The sequence below is a fragment of the Mirounga angustirostris genome, unplaced genomic scaffold (assembly GCF_029215605.1).
Source record: "Mirounga angustirostris isolate CCGP_5_RB_7025 unplaced genomic scaffold, mMirAng1.0.hap1 SCAF_5, whole genome shotgun sequence".
Lineage (NCBI taxonomy): Eukaryota > Metazoa > Chordata > Mammalia > Carnivora > Phocidae > Mirounga > Mirounga angustirostris.
The window spans coordinates 78,858,442-78,877,133 of NW_026991713.1; the positions used below are offsets into that span (position 1 = coordinate 78,858,442).

An 18,692-nucleotide genomic window follows, 5' to 3' on the forward strand; every position below is an offset into this window, starting at 1 on the left:
GGAAAGCATTACACTGCAACAGGCAAACTGTTCAAGTTCTACAAACTGAAACACGATAGTTTTAAAAGCAATAAAACCCAAAGTGACATTTGTGATGTTAACACCATCTAGGCCTCACACGTCATTGTTACAATGATGATCAGAAGCTAAAGCTGCTTCCGGGCTCTTCCTAGACAAAGAGCTACTAAATGGTTATTTTTAAACCTCTTGATAGATAATTTGTCCTCGATGCCTTCTACAATTTGAAGTGTGAATTTGAACCCCCTCCCCCCAAGTCCAGGTTGCTTTGCTTACAACCAAACACACATCCCAGACGTAGCTATGATTATTGTTGAAAGAAACTGATGAGCCAAAAGGGCTAGTTGAACTCAGGCTGAAAACTAAAGAAAAGGAGAATTGTCCTAAGAAGCCATCAGCAGCAGGATGCATGGAAAATTGGGTTTGGTCTGTTTTTTTTTCTAGGTGAGTGTGGTTGTCTGGATAAATCTTACAGAAGGGATGGCCTATTAGAGCAATATGGTTGGTCTCCCTGGCAGTGCAAACACAGCCTATCTGAGCTACCTCGTAACTCAGGACATCCAATGCTCCAGCCAGGGAGCTGGGAAAAAATACATGCAGAGGTGGAAACTGTGTTCAACATTTCAATATTTTCTCTACATCTTTGACAAAACAAGTATTAATCTTCACAATCATGTATTCATTTAGATATCAATATCTACTTTATAAAGTGTTCAATTTCAATTCTATCTACTATGTATTGATCTTTTAAAATCTGTGTTTCTGTAAAATACACATGGCTTTGGAACTATCCTAGCTCAGCAATTGTCCATTCTTTCTACATTCTCCTCTCCTAAGGAAAAAAGGTGAAGAGGTACTTTAATGTATATAGAGCTTCTGCTTTAATATATTTTTTTAAGATCTTATTTATTTATTCATGAGAGACAGAGAGAGAGAGAGGCAGAGGGAGAAGCAGGGTCTCCGCAAAGAGCCCAGTGGGGGTCTTGATCCCAGGACCCCAGGATCACGACCTGAGCAGAAGGCAGATGCCCAACCGAGCCACCCAGGTGCCCCTAGAGCTTCTGCTTTTAAGTATCTTCTAAACCCAAGATCGTCCGCACTGTATCTGAATCAAAATAAGAACACCTTGTGAGGTTATCACACATGGGTGTTTCCATGAGTGCTCTCTTCACATTAGCAGCATGTTCAGATGTGCTGGGCACTAGATTCCTTTTGGTTCACAAACCTTCACTAAGTGTTTATGTTGGAAGTCAAGGCTGAGGGTATTTTTCCGCTTGGTCCCACGGAACTGCAGGGAAGCGTCTGAGAGCACACCCTGAGCACACATCCCTCCCGAGGGTATATCAGCGATGGGGACAGTGGAACAATGTAGGAAAGGCCATTAGGAGTCTAGAGACCTGCTTCCCAACAGGCTGTAATGAGAATAAATGAAACAGTACTTATGATGCTTTTCAGATGACTGTGAAATGGATCTAAAGACAGAAGCAGCTGCTTTTTCAGGGAAGAAAAGATGAGAGAGAGAAAGAAGTGGTCCAAAGGATTTACAGTAAAGGCTAAGACCTAAGAGCCAACCACCTGGCAGGAACCGGGACTTGTGCTTTTTTTTTTTTTTTTTATCTGATTAGAAATATGCCACAATTAGTCTTTCAAGGTGACATAGAAGCTCTGTTGCTGACTGAGGGCCAAAAGGAAGATGCATGGATCTTTCCTTTTGGAGAGCAGGCAAATCACTGCCTGTATACTGTGGGTTTTCTGGGTCCACTGTCTGTGCTGCACCAGAGGCCTGGGAGGGGAAGCCCCCCCCCCAACACTAACAATGCAACTTCACCGGTCAATTCCTTCTCCATTTTTCCTATCCAAAGCCAAAAAAATACTACCACCAGTTCTTCCAAGCACGTCACTGATGGCTTTCCATATCCGTGCCTGTGCTCTGTCCTCAAAGACCATCTTCTTCGCTGCCTCCCCAAGAGTTCTCTACGCATCGATACTAAAGTTGGTACCTTCTCTGAAAGTGAGTCCCTGCCCCGTGAACTAGATATAATTTCTGCCAACGTTGGGTGGGGAGGCTCACTCCTAGCAGTTAAACTATAGATCTTACTAGGTTCTATCTTGTCTTACACATATTTTAACTGCTTTTTGCCTATTTATGAGCGCTTGAATATTTTTTCTGGCTGTATCCATTTCTCCGTCTCTCTTTGCTTAGTACCGTAGTGTGTATTTAATGGATAGTTTATGAATGAACCAGCTCTGTCCACACCTTAGATCAATCATTCATTTAAAATCAACAAACCTTCATTAGGCATTTAATAGGTACAAGGAGTTGGGAGATTGTAGAGATGAGTAAGAATCAACCCTGCTCTCCTAGGATGGGAATGGAACTAAGAAATCTACCTAAATAACTTGTGGCAAGCAGGCCAAGTGTTTTAATAGGGGCGCGCGCGCGCACACACACACACACACACACAGTGTAAAAACAGAAAGGAAGAAGCATTTCCTTTGGGGGAGGGGAGATTCTGGGAAGGCTGCATGAAAAGAAGGGGGGAAATCATCTGTTGTAGGTCAGATTTCACTAAACCGGTTGTTAATCATCTCATTTAATTCCCACATAACCCTCCAAGTTAGGCATTTTTTACTCCCATTTTACAGACAAGGAAATTGGGGCTCAGAGCAGTTAAATAATTTGGCCAAGGTCCCATGGCTAGTAAATAATGAAACTGGTGGTCACATTCCCAATGGCCTGGTTCCAAAGCTCATGCTCATTTCCCTATACACCAGATCTCCTTCCCCACAGGCAAGTAAAAACACAGTGACACCTGAGCTCAGCCTTCAAGAGGACGTAAGACTTCCACATGCGTATCTGGAGGGAGGGCAGGATCCTTCCAGGAGCAGCCAATAGCCTGAGCAATGCCTGGAGGCAGCAAAGTTTAAAACATATGGGGAAAACAATGAATCATGGAACACTACATCAAAAACTAATGAGGTACTGTATGTGACTAACATAACGTAACATAATAAAATTAAATTAAAAAAAAATATGGGGAAAGGCAGATTCCCTCACATAACAGACTATAGGACATATAAGGGAGACAAAATGGAGAGAGAGAGCCAGTGGATGATTCTTCATTTTCCCTGTGATATATTTGGAACATACAGTAAAGTGTATTATCTACTTAAAAAAAATATTATAAGTAAAGCACTTTCTTTATAAGTAAAACATTTTGAATACATTAGCAATTACTGTTTTATGGCAATAATCTTGACCTTCAATAATAAATATCCTGTAATGCAAACCATGTTGACTAGAAGAGTGATTCTCTCCATATTTCCTTTTCCTCCAGCTTTTGTTTTTATCTCTCTGTAAAGATATTATTTAGAGATTTAAACTTTAAAGACTAGAGAAACAAAATACCAATAATGTACTTGGATAAATGACAAATTTTCTATCATGCCAGACAACATTCAAGTATTTTCAAATTAGAGTTTTAATATTATATAACTGGACTGATTTAAATATTTTAAGAAAATTTTTTTTAAAATTAGGGGGGAGGGGCAGAAGGAGAGGGGGAGAGAGAATCTTAAGCGGCTCCATACCCAGTGTGGAGCCCCATGCAAGGCTGGATCTCACGGCCCTGAGATCACGACCTGAGCCGAAATCAAGAGTAAGATGCTGAACTGACTGAGCCACCCAGGCACCCCTTAAAACATTTTAAATTTAAAAATTGGGGGTGGGTCAGATATTATAGCCTAAAACGATATAATTTAAATAGTATGTGTGAGGGACCAGTAAATGTGACTTCACCTAAGTAAGAGAAGAAAATGAGGGGGGGGGGGTGGCGGGAGGTACACAGCTAAGTGCTTCATAAATTATCAGTAAATATCCAGAAATACTACAAGCTACTGCAGAGAATATCTTCCACCTGTAGTACCAGCACCAATAAGAGTTTAAATTAAGTTCTCACAGCCTCCTGCCACTGGGAAGGAGGGAGGCACTGGGTGAGGCCGGCAGGGTATAGAAGGGCTGGGATTTGGGGGTGAGGAGAGCCACTCCAGGGAAGAGAGCCACTCCAGGGAGGAGAGCTGCAGAAACCAGGACAGGAAATCACTGTCTCACAGAGCAGGCAGATGTCTCAGGTACACCGGTCTCCCTTAGGGCACCTGGTCACTGAGTCCCCGATAATGCTGATGATGGTCCTGATCCTGACTCATGACCCAGATCCCAGGCACCTGCGTCACTCAGCTGTCACGGTGGAAAACTGAAGGTCTTCAACTAAATGGGACGACTGAAATCAGGGCTATTAGAATGAGATGTTATTACCTTATTTATGAGTTCCTGAACACTATGTAAAGGGAGAGATTTCAAAAGGATGCAATAATCAATGTTCACAGCACAGAAAGAGATCATGCTTTTTAGAACTAGGGAGTCTTGCCACAAGGAAAAAAGTAAAATGAAATGACTGTGTTCACTATGCTAATATTTTGGCTTTCCCTATATATTTTATTTTACTTATTTACTTATTTTGAGAGAGAGAGAGAGAATCTCAAGCAGACTCCCCACTGAGCATGGAGCCCCATGTGGAGCTCAATCTCAGGCCCCTGAGATCATAACCTGAGCCAAAATCAAGAGTCAGATGCTTAACCAACCATGCCGCCCAGATGTCCCTCCCTACATATTTTAAACATTAAGTTACTTTTTCTTTTCTCCTGGAGTCAACTCTGATGGGCTGGCAGTCCCTACCCTCCCACCCTTCTCCCACCTCCATCCCGCCTCTTTCCCCTTCCCCACTCAACTCTTCTCCCCCCACCAACTCCTTGCCTTGCCCCCTCTCATTTTCCTTCCCCTCCCCTCTACACCCTTCCTCGTCTCCCCATCTTTCTCACTTTCTACCTTCCTTCCATCTTGCTCCTTTACCCTCTCTCCCCTCTTCTCTCTTTACTCCACCCCTCTTCTCCCTCTTTCCTCTCCCCATTCTCTCCATTCTTCTCACTCTCACTCCGCTTCCCCACCCCCCACTGCCTTCCCCAACATGTGAAAAGCAGTTTTAGTCCATCCTGGTTTATGGTGAGTAATGCATCTCGGGCTGAGACTTTGCCTAAGGATCCAGGCCAGGAGCGGTAGCTTATGCAAAGTTGATTGGCACATGATTTTTTATTTCTGAGTCATAAAAATGAATTTAAGCCACTATAATTGCAGAACTACAACTCCAGCTCAGAAAGAGTGGTCTGATAACCTCCCAGGTGAAAACACGCCACGGCGAGGAACCGGGAACGTGAGAAAGCTGCCCCACCATCTCTGGCAGTCCGTCTTGAAAATGCGCTGCTCCTGCAAGACTGCCCTCTCCCTGACTCCAAGGATTCTGGAACCATTTACCAGGACGCCCAGTCACTTGGCAGCTTGCTCAATCTTGGTGTTTACCATAAGCCTGTCAAAAAATTGAGCAGGCAATTATGTAAGGCACCAGCTGATTTTTGGTGGCTATCCTCACAATCAGCCCTGAAGTTATTTTCAGCTGTGTAACCACCATGGGGGAGGGGGGTTTCTCCCCACCACCACTTTTAGATTTGTATTATTACCAGGGTCTCAATGTCAAACTGCCTAGGGAAAAGAAATCCTCAGGAATTTTGTGTAAGGAAAACATGGCCATGGATTGTGATATAGAGACCTGTTTTGTTGTGTTTTTCCCTGCAGGGATGGGGGAACTTGTAACCATATTTTTTTCACCCTTTTTAGCTAAAGAGGGTGTCTGAAGGTGCGCGCGTTGCTCATTAGCGCCACCTAGTGAGGCATGAAAGGAAGAAAAGCTGCATGGCCCGTAGCCACAGATGTTAACTTCAGTTTTGGCACTCTGGCTGTGAACTGTGGGCCAGCCTGTTTTCTCATCTTATCTGCAAAATGGAGATAACACCATCTACATCACAGGGCTGTTGTGACACTAAGGAAGGTATCCCTTATGAAATGCTTGGTACGTAATAGGACCTCAAGAAATGCCTGCTCTCCCAGCCCCCACTGAAACTTTGCTAGTCTTACCTAAGAAGGATTAATTTTAATCATTCCCAACTGCACATTTGGTCGTCAGCTAAATAGCAATAAACCATTTGTTTGAAAACTTATAAGTCCATAAGGCTTATGTGGTGAAAGCCACTCTGAATGAATAAGATGCATTTTCATGTTTCTCTTTTTTCAGTACAGTCCAACTATTCTTTTAGTTTGGCCAATTTTGACTTGTGTGGGATAACATTTTAAAAAACCAGATAAGACTCATTAACTTTCACAAAGCAAATGGGAGCTGCAAATTAATAATTGTATTAAGCGGGGCACCTGGGTGGCTCAGTCATTAAGCGTCTGCCTTCAGCTCAGGTCATGGTCCTGGGGTCCTGGGATCAAGCCCCGCATTGGGCTCCTTGCTCAGCGGGAGGCCTACTTCTCCCTCTCCCACTCCCCCTGCTTGTGTTCCCTCTCTGGCTGTGTCTCTCTCTGTCAAATAAATAAATAAATAAAATCTTAAAAAATAATAATTGTGTTAAACTAATGTTTATGGAGGACTTGCTATTTCTCAAGTACTGGGCTAAGCACTTTATATGTACTTAAATGCGTTTATATCTCGTTTAATCCTAACAATCCTATAAGACAGATACTATAATTATCCCCATTTACAGATGAAGAAACTAAGGCTAAGGGTAAATAACCCCAGTGACATGACTGAGCTTAACACCATACATACTGCCTTCTCTTTGCAAAACAGTGCTTACTCTCATCTTTATATCATCTAGAAAAACCGCACATACTCAAATGATAGAATGTTGGAAACCTCTCCATGATCCAAGTTCCCATAACTGTATTAGATTTTTTCAAAAGCACCTCTTCTCATTGCTGTATTTCAAAGAATCAAAACTCATCACCCTATTCCAAAAGGCAAGTGCGGATTTAATCAACTGCTTCCCTGAAATTCTGCCAGTCTGCCTTTAGTTATGTCTTTTTTCCTGCTCCCTTTTGACTTAACAGATATTTTATAACCGTCCCATAATTGCGACTAGTCCCATGGAAGAGACCACGGAATGTTGCCAGTGTATACTAGAGAGAGGAACAAGAAATAGCACGCTTCCAACTCAATTCACAAAAAACTGCACTAAAATAGAAAACAAACATTCCACTGATGGCTTTCCTAACGCAGTAACGGTAAAGACGAGAGCCGCCTCTCCCTCACGGACGGCTGCTGCGGTGCGGTCTGTGGTTTTCGAGCAAGAGGTGCGGGGGACCTGCCTCCACGCGCTCCCTGCCCGCCTGCCCGCCCCACGACCGGGCAGTTTGGGAAACGGGTTACGGAGAATTGAGTGTTTCCAGTACAGAGGCCACAGGCTCGCAGAACCCGAGTCCCTTCAATGGCTGATGACAACTGCTTCATACAAAAGAGGAAATCTAAGAAGTCCACGCAACAGTCCCTGCAGACGACGAAGTGGGATCCCGGTGGTCGGCCGAGGGAGGCTGCTCGCCATTATAAGGTGCTGGTCCCTCGCCAGCTCACCTTCGCCTAAAGGTCCAGCCGGGACCAAGAAATGAGGCTGCGGGCAACGCGAAAGCCGGCGGCGAGCACGGGCACTCCCCACCTCCCACTCCCCGGGAGGACGGGAGGGGTGCCGCGCAGCACCTGTGCCCCCAAGCGACGACACTGGTCCGGGAGCCAAGCGGAGCAGGTGCCGGGGGCCGAGGCGGGAAGCCCTCCGCCCACTGTGCCCTCCTGGCGTCGCCGCGCGGGCCGCTCGCCCCCAGCCCGGCCCGGGGTGCTCCCGCGTGTGCGACGCCGCTCCCCCACCTGGAGCCGCCCGCCCGCAGCCTCACCTCTCGCCGCAGCCTCCTCTTCCGCCGCCATCGCAGGAACCACCCGGCCGGCGCCGCAGCCCCGGGACTGGCGGCATCTAGAGCTCCGGGCCCGCCCTGCGCCGGCCCGGGCGGCGGCCCCGGAGTGGGGACGCGGGCGCCCGGGGAGCTGTGCCGCGCGTCTGGGGGGCCACCCCCGCGGCCCCTGGGCGCTCAGCCGGCGCCGACTCGCAGCCCGGCCGGCGGCCTGGGACCGGCCTGCCTTGGGCTCCCAGCCGGAGACACGGACCCGGCGCGGGGCGGAGTCACGGCGGCACCGCCCCCGACCCCTGCGGCTGGAGGCGCCCCGCTGAAAGGCTGGCGAGGCAGCACCTGGAGCCTTTCTGGAAACCGGCTTTTAAAAACAGGCTTCCACGATCACTTTAAGGATTCGTTGTGTGGGTGTTCTGAGGGTTGGAGTAGTTTCCCTTGGGAGGAAAGGTAAAGGATGAATGGAGATCACTGCAGGGTGGGGGCTGGGGGGGAGGGGAAGCTGGAAGAGAAACTTCACTGGTACACAGAAGGGCGAGGGAAGGGCTTCGGGGCAGAGACAAGGGTGCGAAGTGCCAGAGAGGGGGGTCACTGAGAAAGCGGTTTTGGCTCCTGCAAGGTTGGGTAAATCCAGAAGCAAGACGCTCTGGGGATCATTTGACAGCCCTCCATCCTGTGCGGAATAAGCTGCTTCTCTCCCCGCCCACTGGTCCCTAGACCCGTTCCTTGCTCACAGTTTGTCTAGTAGAGGAAAGTAGTGGACGAAAGGAGCAGCAGAGAGAACACTAAAGCTTTGCATCAACTCGCCTAAATCTATTAATTTTCCTACCATGACTTCATTATAGCGTCTTAACTAGCTGCATATGTGTTCTGGGGGCTACTTCGGGCCAAACCTGGGCAAGGGGATTGGGACAGCGTTCCCGGGCAGAAGTAAGCATGACCAGGGGAAACTGCTGCCCTCTGAAGTGGGGACAGGGATTTTACCTGCTGGAGGTGGAAGGAGGTGCTAAGAACTGTGGCTGCCCTCAGTAAAGCACACCAACGCACTTCCCTCATCAAAACCATTCTTGAAACATCTCAATCCCAGCTTTGACTGGGAGCTCTACCTGAAATCCACCATCAACTTCCGCTGGCAGCTCAAAAATAAAAGGTCCACAGAAAGCCTGGCAGATAGTCTTAAATCGGGCGTTGGTTTCCCTGAATATGTCCAAACCTGGCTTTCCAGATAAATGTGCACTGTTTGGGGATGTTTTACCAAGTGGGGAGGCATTGAAAGACCTGGGCATGTGTTAAATGTCACCTTCCTGGTGAAGCAGCACCCTGGTTCAAATGTACAGTACAGACTATGTATATATGTATAGAGGCTCAGAGATGAGTACTGGGGCCAGGATCACTCAGTGGATGGGAGAGGCCAGACTGTAAAAGCCAGATCTTCTTAGACGTTCATACCATGGTATCCAATAAGCTTGCTGGTGAATCATTGCAGTCCTCATTTCTTAGAAATGATGATTCACTTCCATTCGAGCCTGAAAGCCAAAGAAAAGGAATCCAGAACCTTAGTATGATAGGAGGAAGTAATAATGCTCAAGGAGAAGAGGCCACAGGGTTCTCTGGGGGCAAGTCACTCTCATAGCTTAACATGCCTTCCCCCTTAACGTTCAAGTTTAAATCCTACTTGCTACTTTTTCTTTATGCTCTGGAGCTTTCCTTTCTAGGACTTTTTTTTTTTTTTTAAAGAGTAGTTATATTATGCCTCATAGGATAAAAAAGAGATAGAAAACCAGTATCTTGTGAGATGGATAGGAAGGTAATCTCTCATTTACAGGCAGTGATTTTCTAATATTTTCTCCTTGAGCAAAATGTAACAGAAGTGATTTGAGACATAACTTGCAGAACATATGATCTATTTCCTTCTGGTCAATGTCCTTTTCTCACCAAAAGCCCAGGGACAGTGTAGCTCTTCGGGAATCATTGCTAATCCCAGGGTGACCTTAGTTTGCTAATTTTGCCTCACTGCCAAGTACTCAGGCAAGAACAGTGCTGGAATTAGTATCCACTGCCTCAAAACTATAAATTCCTATACTTGTCAAACTCCTGCTGGGATTACAACAATGTAATTTAGTTTGAGGGCTCCTTAAGACCACTTAGATATTTTAGTTGGTACAGGGCAAAAAAAAAAAAAAAAAAAAAAAAAAATCCACCTGCTTCAGAGTGCAGTTACATTGAAGATACTATTTCCAATGATGCATAAATATAAAAATAACTACCCATTAATGAGCTCCTAAGTGACAGGGGAAAATAAATTATTGATATTTAAAACTACCCCTTCTTATACTTGTCAAACTCCTGCTGGGATTACAACAATGTAATTTAGTTTGAGGGCTCCTTAAGACCACTTAGATATTTTAGTTGGTACAGGGCAAAAAAAAAAAAAAAAAAAAAAAAATCCACCTGCTTCAGAGTGCAGTTACATTGAAGATACTATTTCCAATGATGCATAAATATAAAAATAACTACCCATTAATGAGCTCCTAAGTGACAGGGGAAAATAAATTATTGATATTTAAAACTACCCCTTCTTCCGTGCCACTCTCCCTTCACCCCCACCCCCAGCATTCTATGGGGGGTCCATCCTGGGGAAGATTCTTGTTTTTGCTAAGCAGGTTGATGAGTGGGAGCACAGCTGGGACAAACAGGGAGGTCAAATGTGTTTAGATGAATAGACAGACCTATAGTAGGCATCTGGTATGGGGAAGATCAGCTTGAGCTTGGCTTATGAAGGGGAGGAGAATGCAGAGAAGGTAAGTGCAGGAGGATTTACTCATGAGAGTAAACAGGGAGTGGAAAGTTGAGAAAGATCTCTTAAAAGGGTATTAAGGGAACTTCACTGTGTAATGCAAACCCTCTTACATTATTTCCCTGAGAAATAAACAACTTTAGTAAAGCTACGTTCCTTTTCAATGCTTTTATGTTTTTATTAAAAATGAGAACATTTTGAGATCAGCTTTAGATGGAAAGTAGGGCTGCCCACCAAAAATGCAGTTATTTAATTCGTTTGTTCAGACATATCTCTAGAGCGCCTACAATGTGCCAGGCATTGCTATAAGCACTGACTTGTGCTGTACCCGCTGTGGTCCCGTCACTTCATATAGACGTTCTCACAGCAACTGATGAGGTGGTATTATTTTGTTTTGGAAAAGTCTAACCAGTGTCCTTTTCTCCTTAGCTCCGTGGTTCCCAAAGTTGGATGTGCATGATAAAGTACAGAATTTCAGACCCACCCCTAGAGATTATGAGTTAGTAGTTCTCAATCCCTACTTCAAAATCAGTTGATTTTGAGACAATTTAAGTATTCTAGGAAATATTGCTTCAACTTGTCAAAAATCAAGTTTCCTAAGCCTAGATTGTTGTGGGGGTAAGTTGGATATTTCCACTAGCCAGAGGCCAGAAGTAGCAATAAACTAAAATTCTGAGAAAAATACAAAAAGGAACAAACATAGGACAAGCCTGAGGGAATGGTTGTGCAGACATCTCTTCATGTATGGTTACTGCTTAATGTTCTTTTTCCCTTAGAGATGATGTTTGTGTGTATAAGTGTCAAAAGCTGAACTAATTTTTACTTTTGCAAGTTTTGGACACTCTTAAAACAAGTATGGTATCCCAGGTCCTCCTCAGTCCTCCTCATATTATATGGAATTGGGCAGGAGTGATCTTCAAGTTCTGTTCATGATTATCTTACCCAAGAGGACAAGAAAGGCTAAGGACAGTTTCCCTTTCCTCTTATGGGTTTCCCCTTTGGTAGAGACTTAAAAGTCATCCTATGTTAGGACACCTGGGTTGCTCAGTCAGTTAAGTGTCCGACTCTTGGTTTTGACTCTGGTCATGATCTCAGGGTTGTGAGATTGAGCCCTGCGTAGGGCTCTGCACTCAGGGGGGAGTCTGCTTGAGATTCTCCCTCTCCCTCTGCCTCAGCCCCCCCCCCACTCTCTCTCTCTCCAAGTAAAAAATAATCTTAAAAAAAGTCATCCTATGTTTAAGGGTTTGATAAGGAGTATCTTAATATGAACAGTAGAGCAGTTCCAAGATAATATCATGGTAGTTAGCACAATCTCACCTGAGAAATGTTTGGATTTCTATTAGTTAAAGCCCATCTGCTCAAGTTAGACAAAGCAGTTGAGCCAATAATTAGGCCACCCCACTCCTAGCTGGATCTTGGGGAAATAAATCGATGAGGGTCTCTCTTATTGGTGTAACAGCAGTGGGGGAGGTGGACCAATGAAGAGATGATTAGGAGTTGGGAGGGATGGCAAAAGTACTAAACGGACCAAACTCTGGTCAGTGGGCCATACATCTATTCTGTCTGTATAAGGTCCAGAGACCCACCCCTACTTTTGGTTCTCCAAAGGACAAGAAAACTGGGATTGCAGTGGCTGAGCTGTGGTCCAGCACAGTGGTACTTAGTACTCCTGTTTTTGGTGGGCCAGGATGGACGTTAATGGATCAGCTTCTAGCTCAAACATAGCAATGGGAGAACCAGCAAGAAAATCCAGGTATAGTGGCTTAAGGTAAGAACCATTGCTATAAAAATGTGTGGCACCCTTTTGATTACCTTGGAGCTTGTTAAAAGAACTCCAGCTGGTTCTGGTATCAGGTGGCTGTGTGCTTTAGGTAAGCCTCCCCCTAGTACCAGGGATGTGAATCCTGATTAGTTTTAAGTCCGTTCCAGGCCAGGTACTTTTGTAGGAATGGATGTATGACATAATCATGGCCAATAACATGTGGAGGTTACTTTGCTTAGAATGCTTCTAGAAAAGATCTTCCTTGATCTTAAAAAAGAGGGCGCACAAGAATTAGTTTCTAGGGACTTACATGTAGAAAGACTTGATGCTTAGAGTCTCTGTAGCCACTTAGCCCCTCTGAAAAACAAGACGAGGGACAAAGCTAACACTCCGAGGATGACAAAAGTAGTAAAACGGAAAGAACCTGTATTCTTGATGTTGTTTTTGAGATGCTAAGTTGACTACCGGGGAAACTCCCTATCTTGTGTCTTCACGTTGTATGAGATAATCATTTTCCTTAGTGTTGAAGCCATCTTGACTTGCGTCTTCTGACACTTGCAGTCTAAAGTACCCCGTGACAAATCTGTCACTAGCTCCCCAAGTATTTTTCTGAGGTCTAGAAGCACATGAGGCAATTTGTCACTGAAGCATCATGCTGTGTGATGTGGGGGGAATAAAAGAGCACTGGACTTGGGTTCAAGAGCAATTTATTACCTGTGTCTGGGTAAGTCACGCTCAGCCTCATGTTCATCATTTGTAAAATGAGAGTAATTATGTTTATTTCAGAGTAGTGGTAATAACCAAAATGAATAATGTAAGTGAAAGCATTTTGTATACAAATATAAGTTCTTTTTATCAGAAGATGCTCTTGAAAAAAGATGCACTTCGTCTCCAAGTTTGCTCCAATGTCCAAATTTTCACATTCAGTGCTTTCACTGTTTTGTCTTAACAATGGCATTATTGAGACGATGTAAGTCAGGAACAGTTAGGAGCATACCTCTAGGATGAGCAGGATTCTGACTGGCCCCGTCTGAGCGTGGTGGAAAGAGTAGCATGACTGCTTATCAGTGTCTTCCACGGGACAGGACGTAATGGTACTTGGGTACCTAGGCCACTCTGATTACTAGTTTCCATGCCATTCTGAGCCATTTTCAATTTCAATTCTGCTTGCAAATTGATTTTGGGGTAGTTATGTACAAACCTGTACAACTATCTTGATTGTTTAAACATAATACAATTGAAACTTCAGATATTGCATTCTTGATGTGATATTTAAGTGTGAAGTTTGCATATATTTACAGAAGAGTCTTTCTTGGGTTTTGGATAACACCTGTCTCAAAAGTTGAATATAAAACCAAAACACCTCACCAACAGAAATAAAAAACATAGTTTTTATTCTTTTCTTACCTTCAATGAAAAAGGCCTCATGCCACCAAAACATTTTTTTGAAATTCAGTAACTAAACACAGAACTTGACAGCCCGATGATCACTTTTTCTAGACAACTGCTGAATAATTTATATTGCTTTTTAAAAAATAACTAAGAACTATTTTTATTACTTCATTTCTTCTTGAAGTGGCAATATGCCCTCACATTTTTTCATAAAAATCTAAAATATATCTAGGAGTCCCAAGTGTTTCGTATTTATGTTTGTTTAAGTGTTTCATTAAAACTTTTCAGAAATAAGTGCACTTCTAAAGAGAAAATAAATGTTAAATAAAGACGAGAGGAAATAGTCATGGTTATACAAAACAGTTGTTCTGAATGTTCTGAAACTTAACACCTCATAGCAAATGTGTTTAGTTGCTAGGTCCCTCTCTCCTGATTAAAATCTCAACTCATTAATTTATAGATCATCAAAAGATGGATAGCTGGTTCTTTTGCCAGTAGATATTGTTTGATTGTCTAAAGGTTGTCTACAGTAAAACATCAAAAATAAATGAAATTAAAAATATTTTTAAATTTACAGACTTACACAAAGATATACAGATGTTTTAAAAACAGAAGTAGTATGCTATTATAGAAATAAATGAGAAACCCTATCTTAAGCCTTAGCAACCAAAGGAAGTTGGGAGTTTTCCACATGTTATTTTCCATTCAACTACTAGCTTATTAAATCAGCCATTTCACTCAGAAAAGGTTGATTTATAAGAAAGTCCTTGTTTCAGATAGCACTATGCTTCAATAAATTTAAAGATTTAAACTACGTTAGTAAGAAAAGCATAAAAGAAAAATAACATAACTTGCTTTAATACAAAGTTTTTTTTAATAAAAAAGTCAAAGTCTACATTAAATCAGGAAATCAATATATCTGAATTATACAAGCTTTCTATATACTTAGAAAAACCAAAAACACACAGTTTATAATAAAACTCTTTAATTCAAAATAGAGTCTAATTTAAAGAAAATGTCATTATGCCCAGTTGATTAGATAGGGTTTTGTCATTTAAATTAAATGGTTCACCTGAAATATGGTAAGTGTATAATAGGAAAAATTCAATCTCAAGAGTACTTTGCAAATTATCTGGCTAATTTGCATCATGAATCAAATTCTTAGCTTCCAAAGGGCAGACACAGTCTTTAATTGCTTTAAATAGGCACTTAAGAAATGCTTGTGACGAGAAGGAAACCCCAAAGATTGTGAATCACTCTGTCAACTCCAGGGAAAAATGAGACTCTAAACAAAGTAAACTTTCCAGAACTGCCCTTCCACTGCCAAGAAATCATAACTATTTCCAAGTTCTTCCTGCTAATAAAAATGAGGGAGATGAAAACCAATATGCTCTCCTCTTATTCGATTAAAAAGCAAACTTAGGTAATTCAGTTCCATTATGTGAACCCCCCCACCCCCGTCAACTTGAATTAATGACATTTTTCTATACTAGAATAATTACCATATTACAACTAGAGAATGATGCAGTTTCCTCCTATTTTACTCATTCACTATCACACTAGCAAAAGAGTCTTTTTTTTTTTTTTTTTTTAAAGAGGGGATGAGGTTGGGGTGAGAAAATCTCATAAAACTGAGCAGCAGTTACAGATTTTTTTAAAATTAGAGGGAGTTATAATTAGAAGAACCAGAGCTGGTCAAATTGAGATAACCCCAAAATTTTAATAGTTCTCTCTCCTAGATACTCAGCCACATGATCCAAATGAGAAAAATGGAGATGAACTATTAGATGAACACATAGTAAGTACCAAACAAATACTAGAAAGAATGGAAAGAAGAAGGAAAGAGAGAGAACAGTGGGGAGAAAAACCGCCAACCAACCAACCAACCAACCAGGATGGCCTTGTTGAAACATCGTGGAGCTACCTAGCGGCAGCATTTACAAAAGCTTCTGTAGATTTGCATAATGATCCTGTGCAGTTCTTCCCCATGAAGAAGAACATAGCTACAAATAAACCATCACTTTCGATTTTGATCACAGATCATGGTTATAATTGTTGTATCTTTAAAACACTCTCTATCAATTAACAGTTAAGACAAACATTAGGCCATTCTTTGATAAAGTATTGTTCCTTAACTAGTAGTTATGAAACCAAAACCTCAGAGAGTCATTTTAGAATAAAATGTTGAGCTAGAAAAGATGACTTAATTCTTCGGGAAACAGCTAAAGAATTTTATGCTGACATCATCTCCCCTATCCTCATTACAACCTCCCCCGCGCCCGCCCCCGCCCCCCGCCTGCATTTACTTCCTTAATTCCACGAACGTCAACCACAGTGATGTAGCTGAACATGAACAATATTGCCCTTGAATAAGCTGACCTCTATCAAAGATCTGTCGTGTCTGAATATGGCATTCCCACAGGAAAGGAAAATTCTCCTCAATTGTGAACATCCACTCTGTTCAGGATCTTTGGTACATTTGGAGTGTAAGAAAATAATGGCACAATAATACAAGTACTACCAAAGGAAAAATTTTCACCAAAAGAAAGAAAAGTTAACCGGCCATGATATGTAACAACTTTCTAGAAAACCAAAGTAGATAGCTCTTTGTTCTCTACAAGTCCATTTCCATGATCAGAAGTTTGACATTTAAAAAAATAGTTTAATAAAAATACACCAGTTCTACAAGCAGCCATCATGGTCATTTCTTAAATTCAACTCACCATAATCAAATCAAAATAATGCCATGTCCTCTTGTTAAAAAAGAAGTCCTTTTGTCACAAGAAAAGCAACTTTACATTTTATATAATACAGTACATCTCCCTATGAGTATACAGACTACGTATATAAAGGTCATCAGTATCTCTGAATGCAAAGTAAATATATTAGTGGAGTGCTTGAGTGAAGGTGTTAAACTTCCTCCTTATTATAAACTTGTCACTCCTGACTGTGCAGTTGGTGAAATACCATGATGATAAAGTCTATTTTTTAAATAACCAGTGTATTTCCTTTTTAAAATTTCTTAAAACCATTACAGAAATTGTCTTCATGTCTATTCGTTCTATAGATGTCCAAACCAGTAGGGCAAGTGTTCCAACACCGACTATGGAAGATGGCTTTTTTGGATTATCTAGACCCATAAGACTTGCAGTAAGACAGCGATACTGCAGTGTGACCTACAGGTTAGCCTATGTTGCTTTAAATGATATGTTTCTCCTGAACTGACCAGAGGTGTTACAGTACACACAGGCAGAATGGACCTTAATACGCATGTAGGCAGTGCAGTTACAAAGGGATGTACGTCTCTTTTATTCCAGTACCTTCGTATAATAAAGTTAACAAAAATAATAAAATATTAAAAAAAAAAAGCCAGCTGGCACTGCCAACCAATTCCTGTAGTAGTCTTAGAAATCCTAATCCTGTAGAATTTCCTCTTGTAGTCGTAAGCACCACCGTCTTCGGGAGTGTTTCAGTGTATTGTTATCTACGCCAAGCAAGCCTGGTGATGCAGCTACCTGAGTTCTCTTGGTTGTGGGCGAACGTGATCTTTATTCATAATTTTCCAGCTTTCATGTAGGTGGGGATAGAGCCACGCTGAGTCAACCCTTCGAACCTTTTATAGGTATAATTGAGAAAAACCCAGTCTTTGGATTTGTAGTCCGGTTCTGTGGTGTTTGGCACTAGAAAGATAGGAAAATTAACCAAGAGCAAAGGAATTTCATTAGTGAACATGTCGGCATCTTTACAGACTGTGAATTGTGTTAGCTGTAGAGGATCTTACCTGGTTGTAAAATATCAGATTCGGGAAAGTCATCGAAATTTGAAGTATCATCAATGCTTTTGATTTCTATAGGGATTGCTGCTGGCCTCTCCCTATAAAAAAAAGGGTTGAGTAGTAGCATGGTAAATTTTCTTGAACTCTTTAATTTTCCAAAAATAATTCTACTTGCAAATTCTGCTTGCTGTGCTATAGATATTAGAGGAGCCAAGGAAATTTATTGTGGACTTGAAGACTGTTAAGTGGATGTCATGGTTGACTATAATATTTTATGAAAACAAGACCATTTACTTGGAATTTTTATTTCTTTGTACCCAGACTTTTTCATGCTGTTTTGTTTAAAGGGGAAAAATAAGAGCTAATGAAAGGGAAAGTAGAATAGAAGAGATTTTGTTCAAACAATTTTATAATTACATAATGTATGCTGACTATTGTGGGCACTGGATCCTAGCTAAGTAATTCAGGAATAGAATTCTTCTACTAGAGGATCCATAAATTAAAAGTCATTTGGGGGGCGTCTGGCTGGCTCAGACGACAGTACAGCATTTGACTCTTGGTCTCAGGGTCATGAGTTCGAGCCCCACACTGGGTGTAGAGATTACTTTAAAAAACAAAGACACTCGGGCGCCTGGGTGGCTCAGTTGGTTAAGTGACTGCCTTTGGCTCAGGTCATGATCCCGGAGTTCCGGGATCGAGTCCCGCATCGGGCTCCCTACTCAGTGAGGAGCCTGCTTCTCCCTCTGACCCTCCCCCACTCATGTACTCTCTCTCTCTCATTCTCGCTCTCTCAAATAAATAAATAAATCTTTAAAATAAATAAATAAATAAATAAAAATAAAAAACAAAGACACTTGAAAAACAAAAAACCCTTTGGGAAATTAAGGAGTGCAAAGGACTACACATTTGCAATGAAATTTAAATCCAAAATCTTCTGTCATATAAATTTTAAGGCAATCAGGGAAATTAGGTTAAAAAAATCAGTCATGAAAATACCTTATCATGCTAAAAATGTTTAAAAATAGAAATAGCTAAAAGAAGCTATCCATTTTTATTGCTTCTATTTTTTTCACAAATACACTTAACTGGATGTATTAGGTGACAA

General features: G+C 42.1%; 2 protein-coding genes across 9 annotated transcripts in view; both read right to left on the minus strand.

The window, feature by feature from the left end:
• Positions 1–8,119, minus strand: part of BMAL2 (basic helix-loop-helix ARNT like 2) — a 107,642-nt gene extending 99,523 nt beyond the window's left edge. For 4 of the 8 annotated variants that reach the window (XM_045873718.3, XM_045873715.3, XM_045873716.3 and 1 more), the window contains exon 1: positions 7,853–8,118. In XM_045873718.3, coding sequence (XP_045729674.1) covers positions 7,853–7,883 — 31 coding nt within the window. In that variant the 5' untranslated portion in view covers positions 7,884–8,118. Of the gene's footprint in view, positions 1–7,852 lie in introns of all 8 variants that reach the window. The other 4 variants (XM_045873719.3, XM_054507136.2, XM_045873717.3 and 1 more) reach the window with 2 other exon arrangements.
• Positions 8,120–14,667: 6,548 nt separating this feature from the next.
• The window catches only part of STK38L (serine/threonine kinase 38 like), an 83,106-nt gene continuing 79,081 nt past the window's right edge, over positions 14,668–18,692 (minus strand). Inside the window, exons 13-14 of the mRNA XM_045873721.3 lie at positions 17,594–17,685; positions 14,668–17,492 (exon numbers count right to left, since the gene is read on the minus strand). Coding sequence (XP_045729677.1) covers positions 17,365–17,492; positions 17,594–17,685 — 220 coding nt within the window. The 3' untranslated portion in view covers positions 14,668–17,364. The remainder of the gene's footprint in view (positions 17,493–17,593; positions 17,686–18,692) is intronic.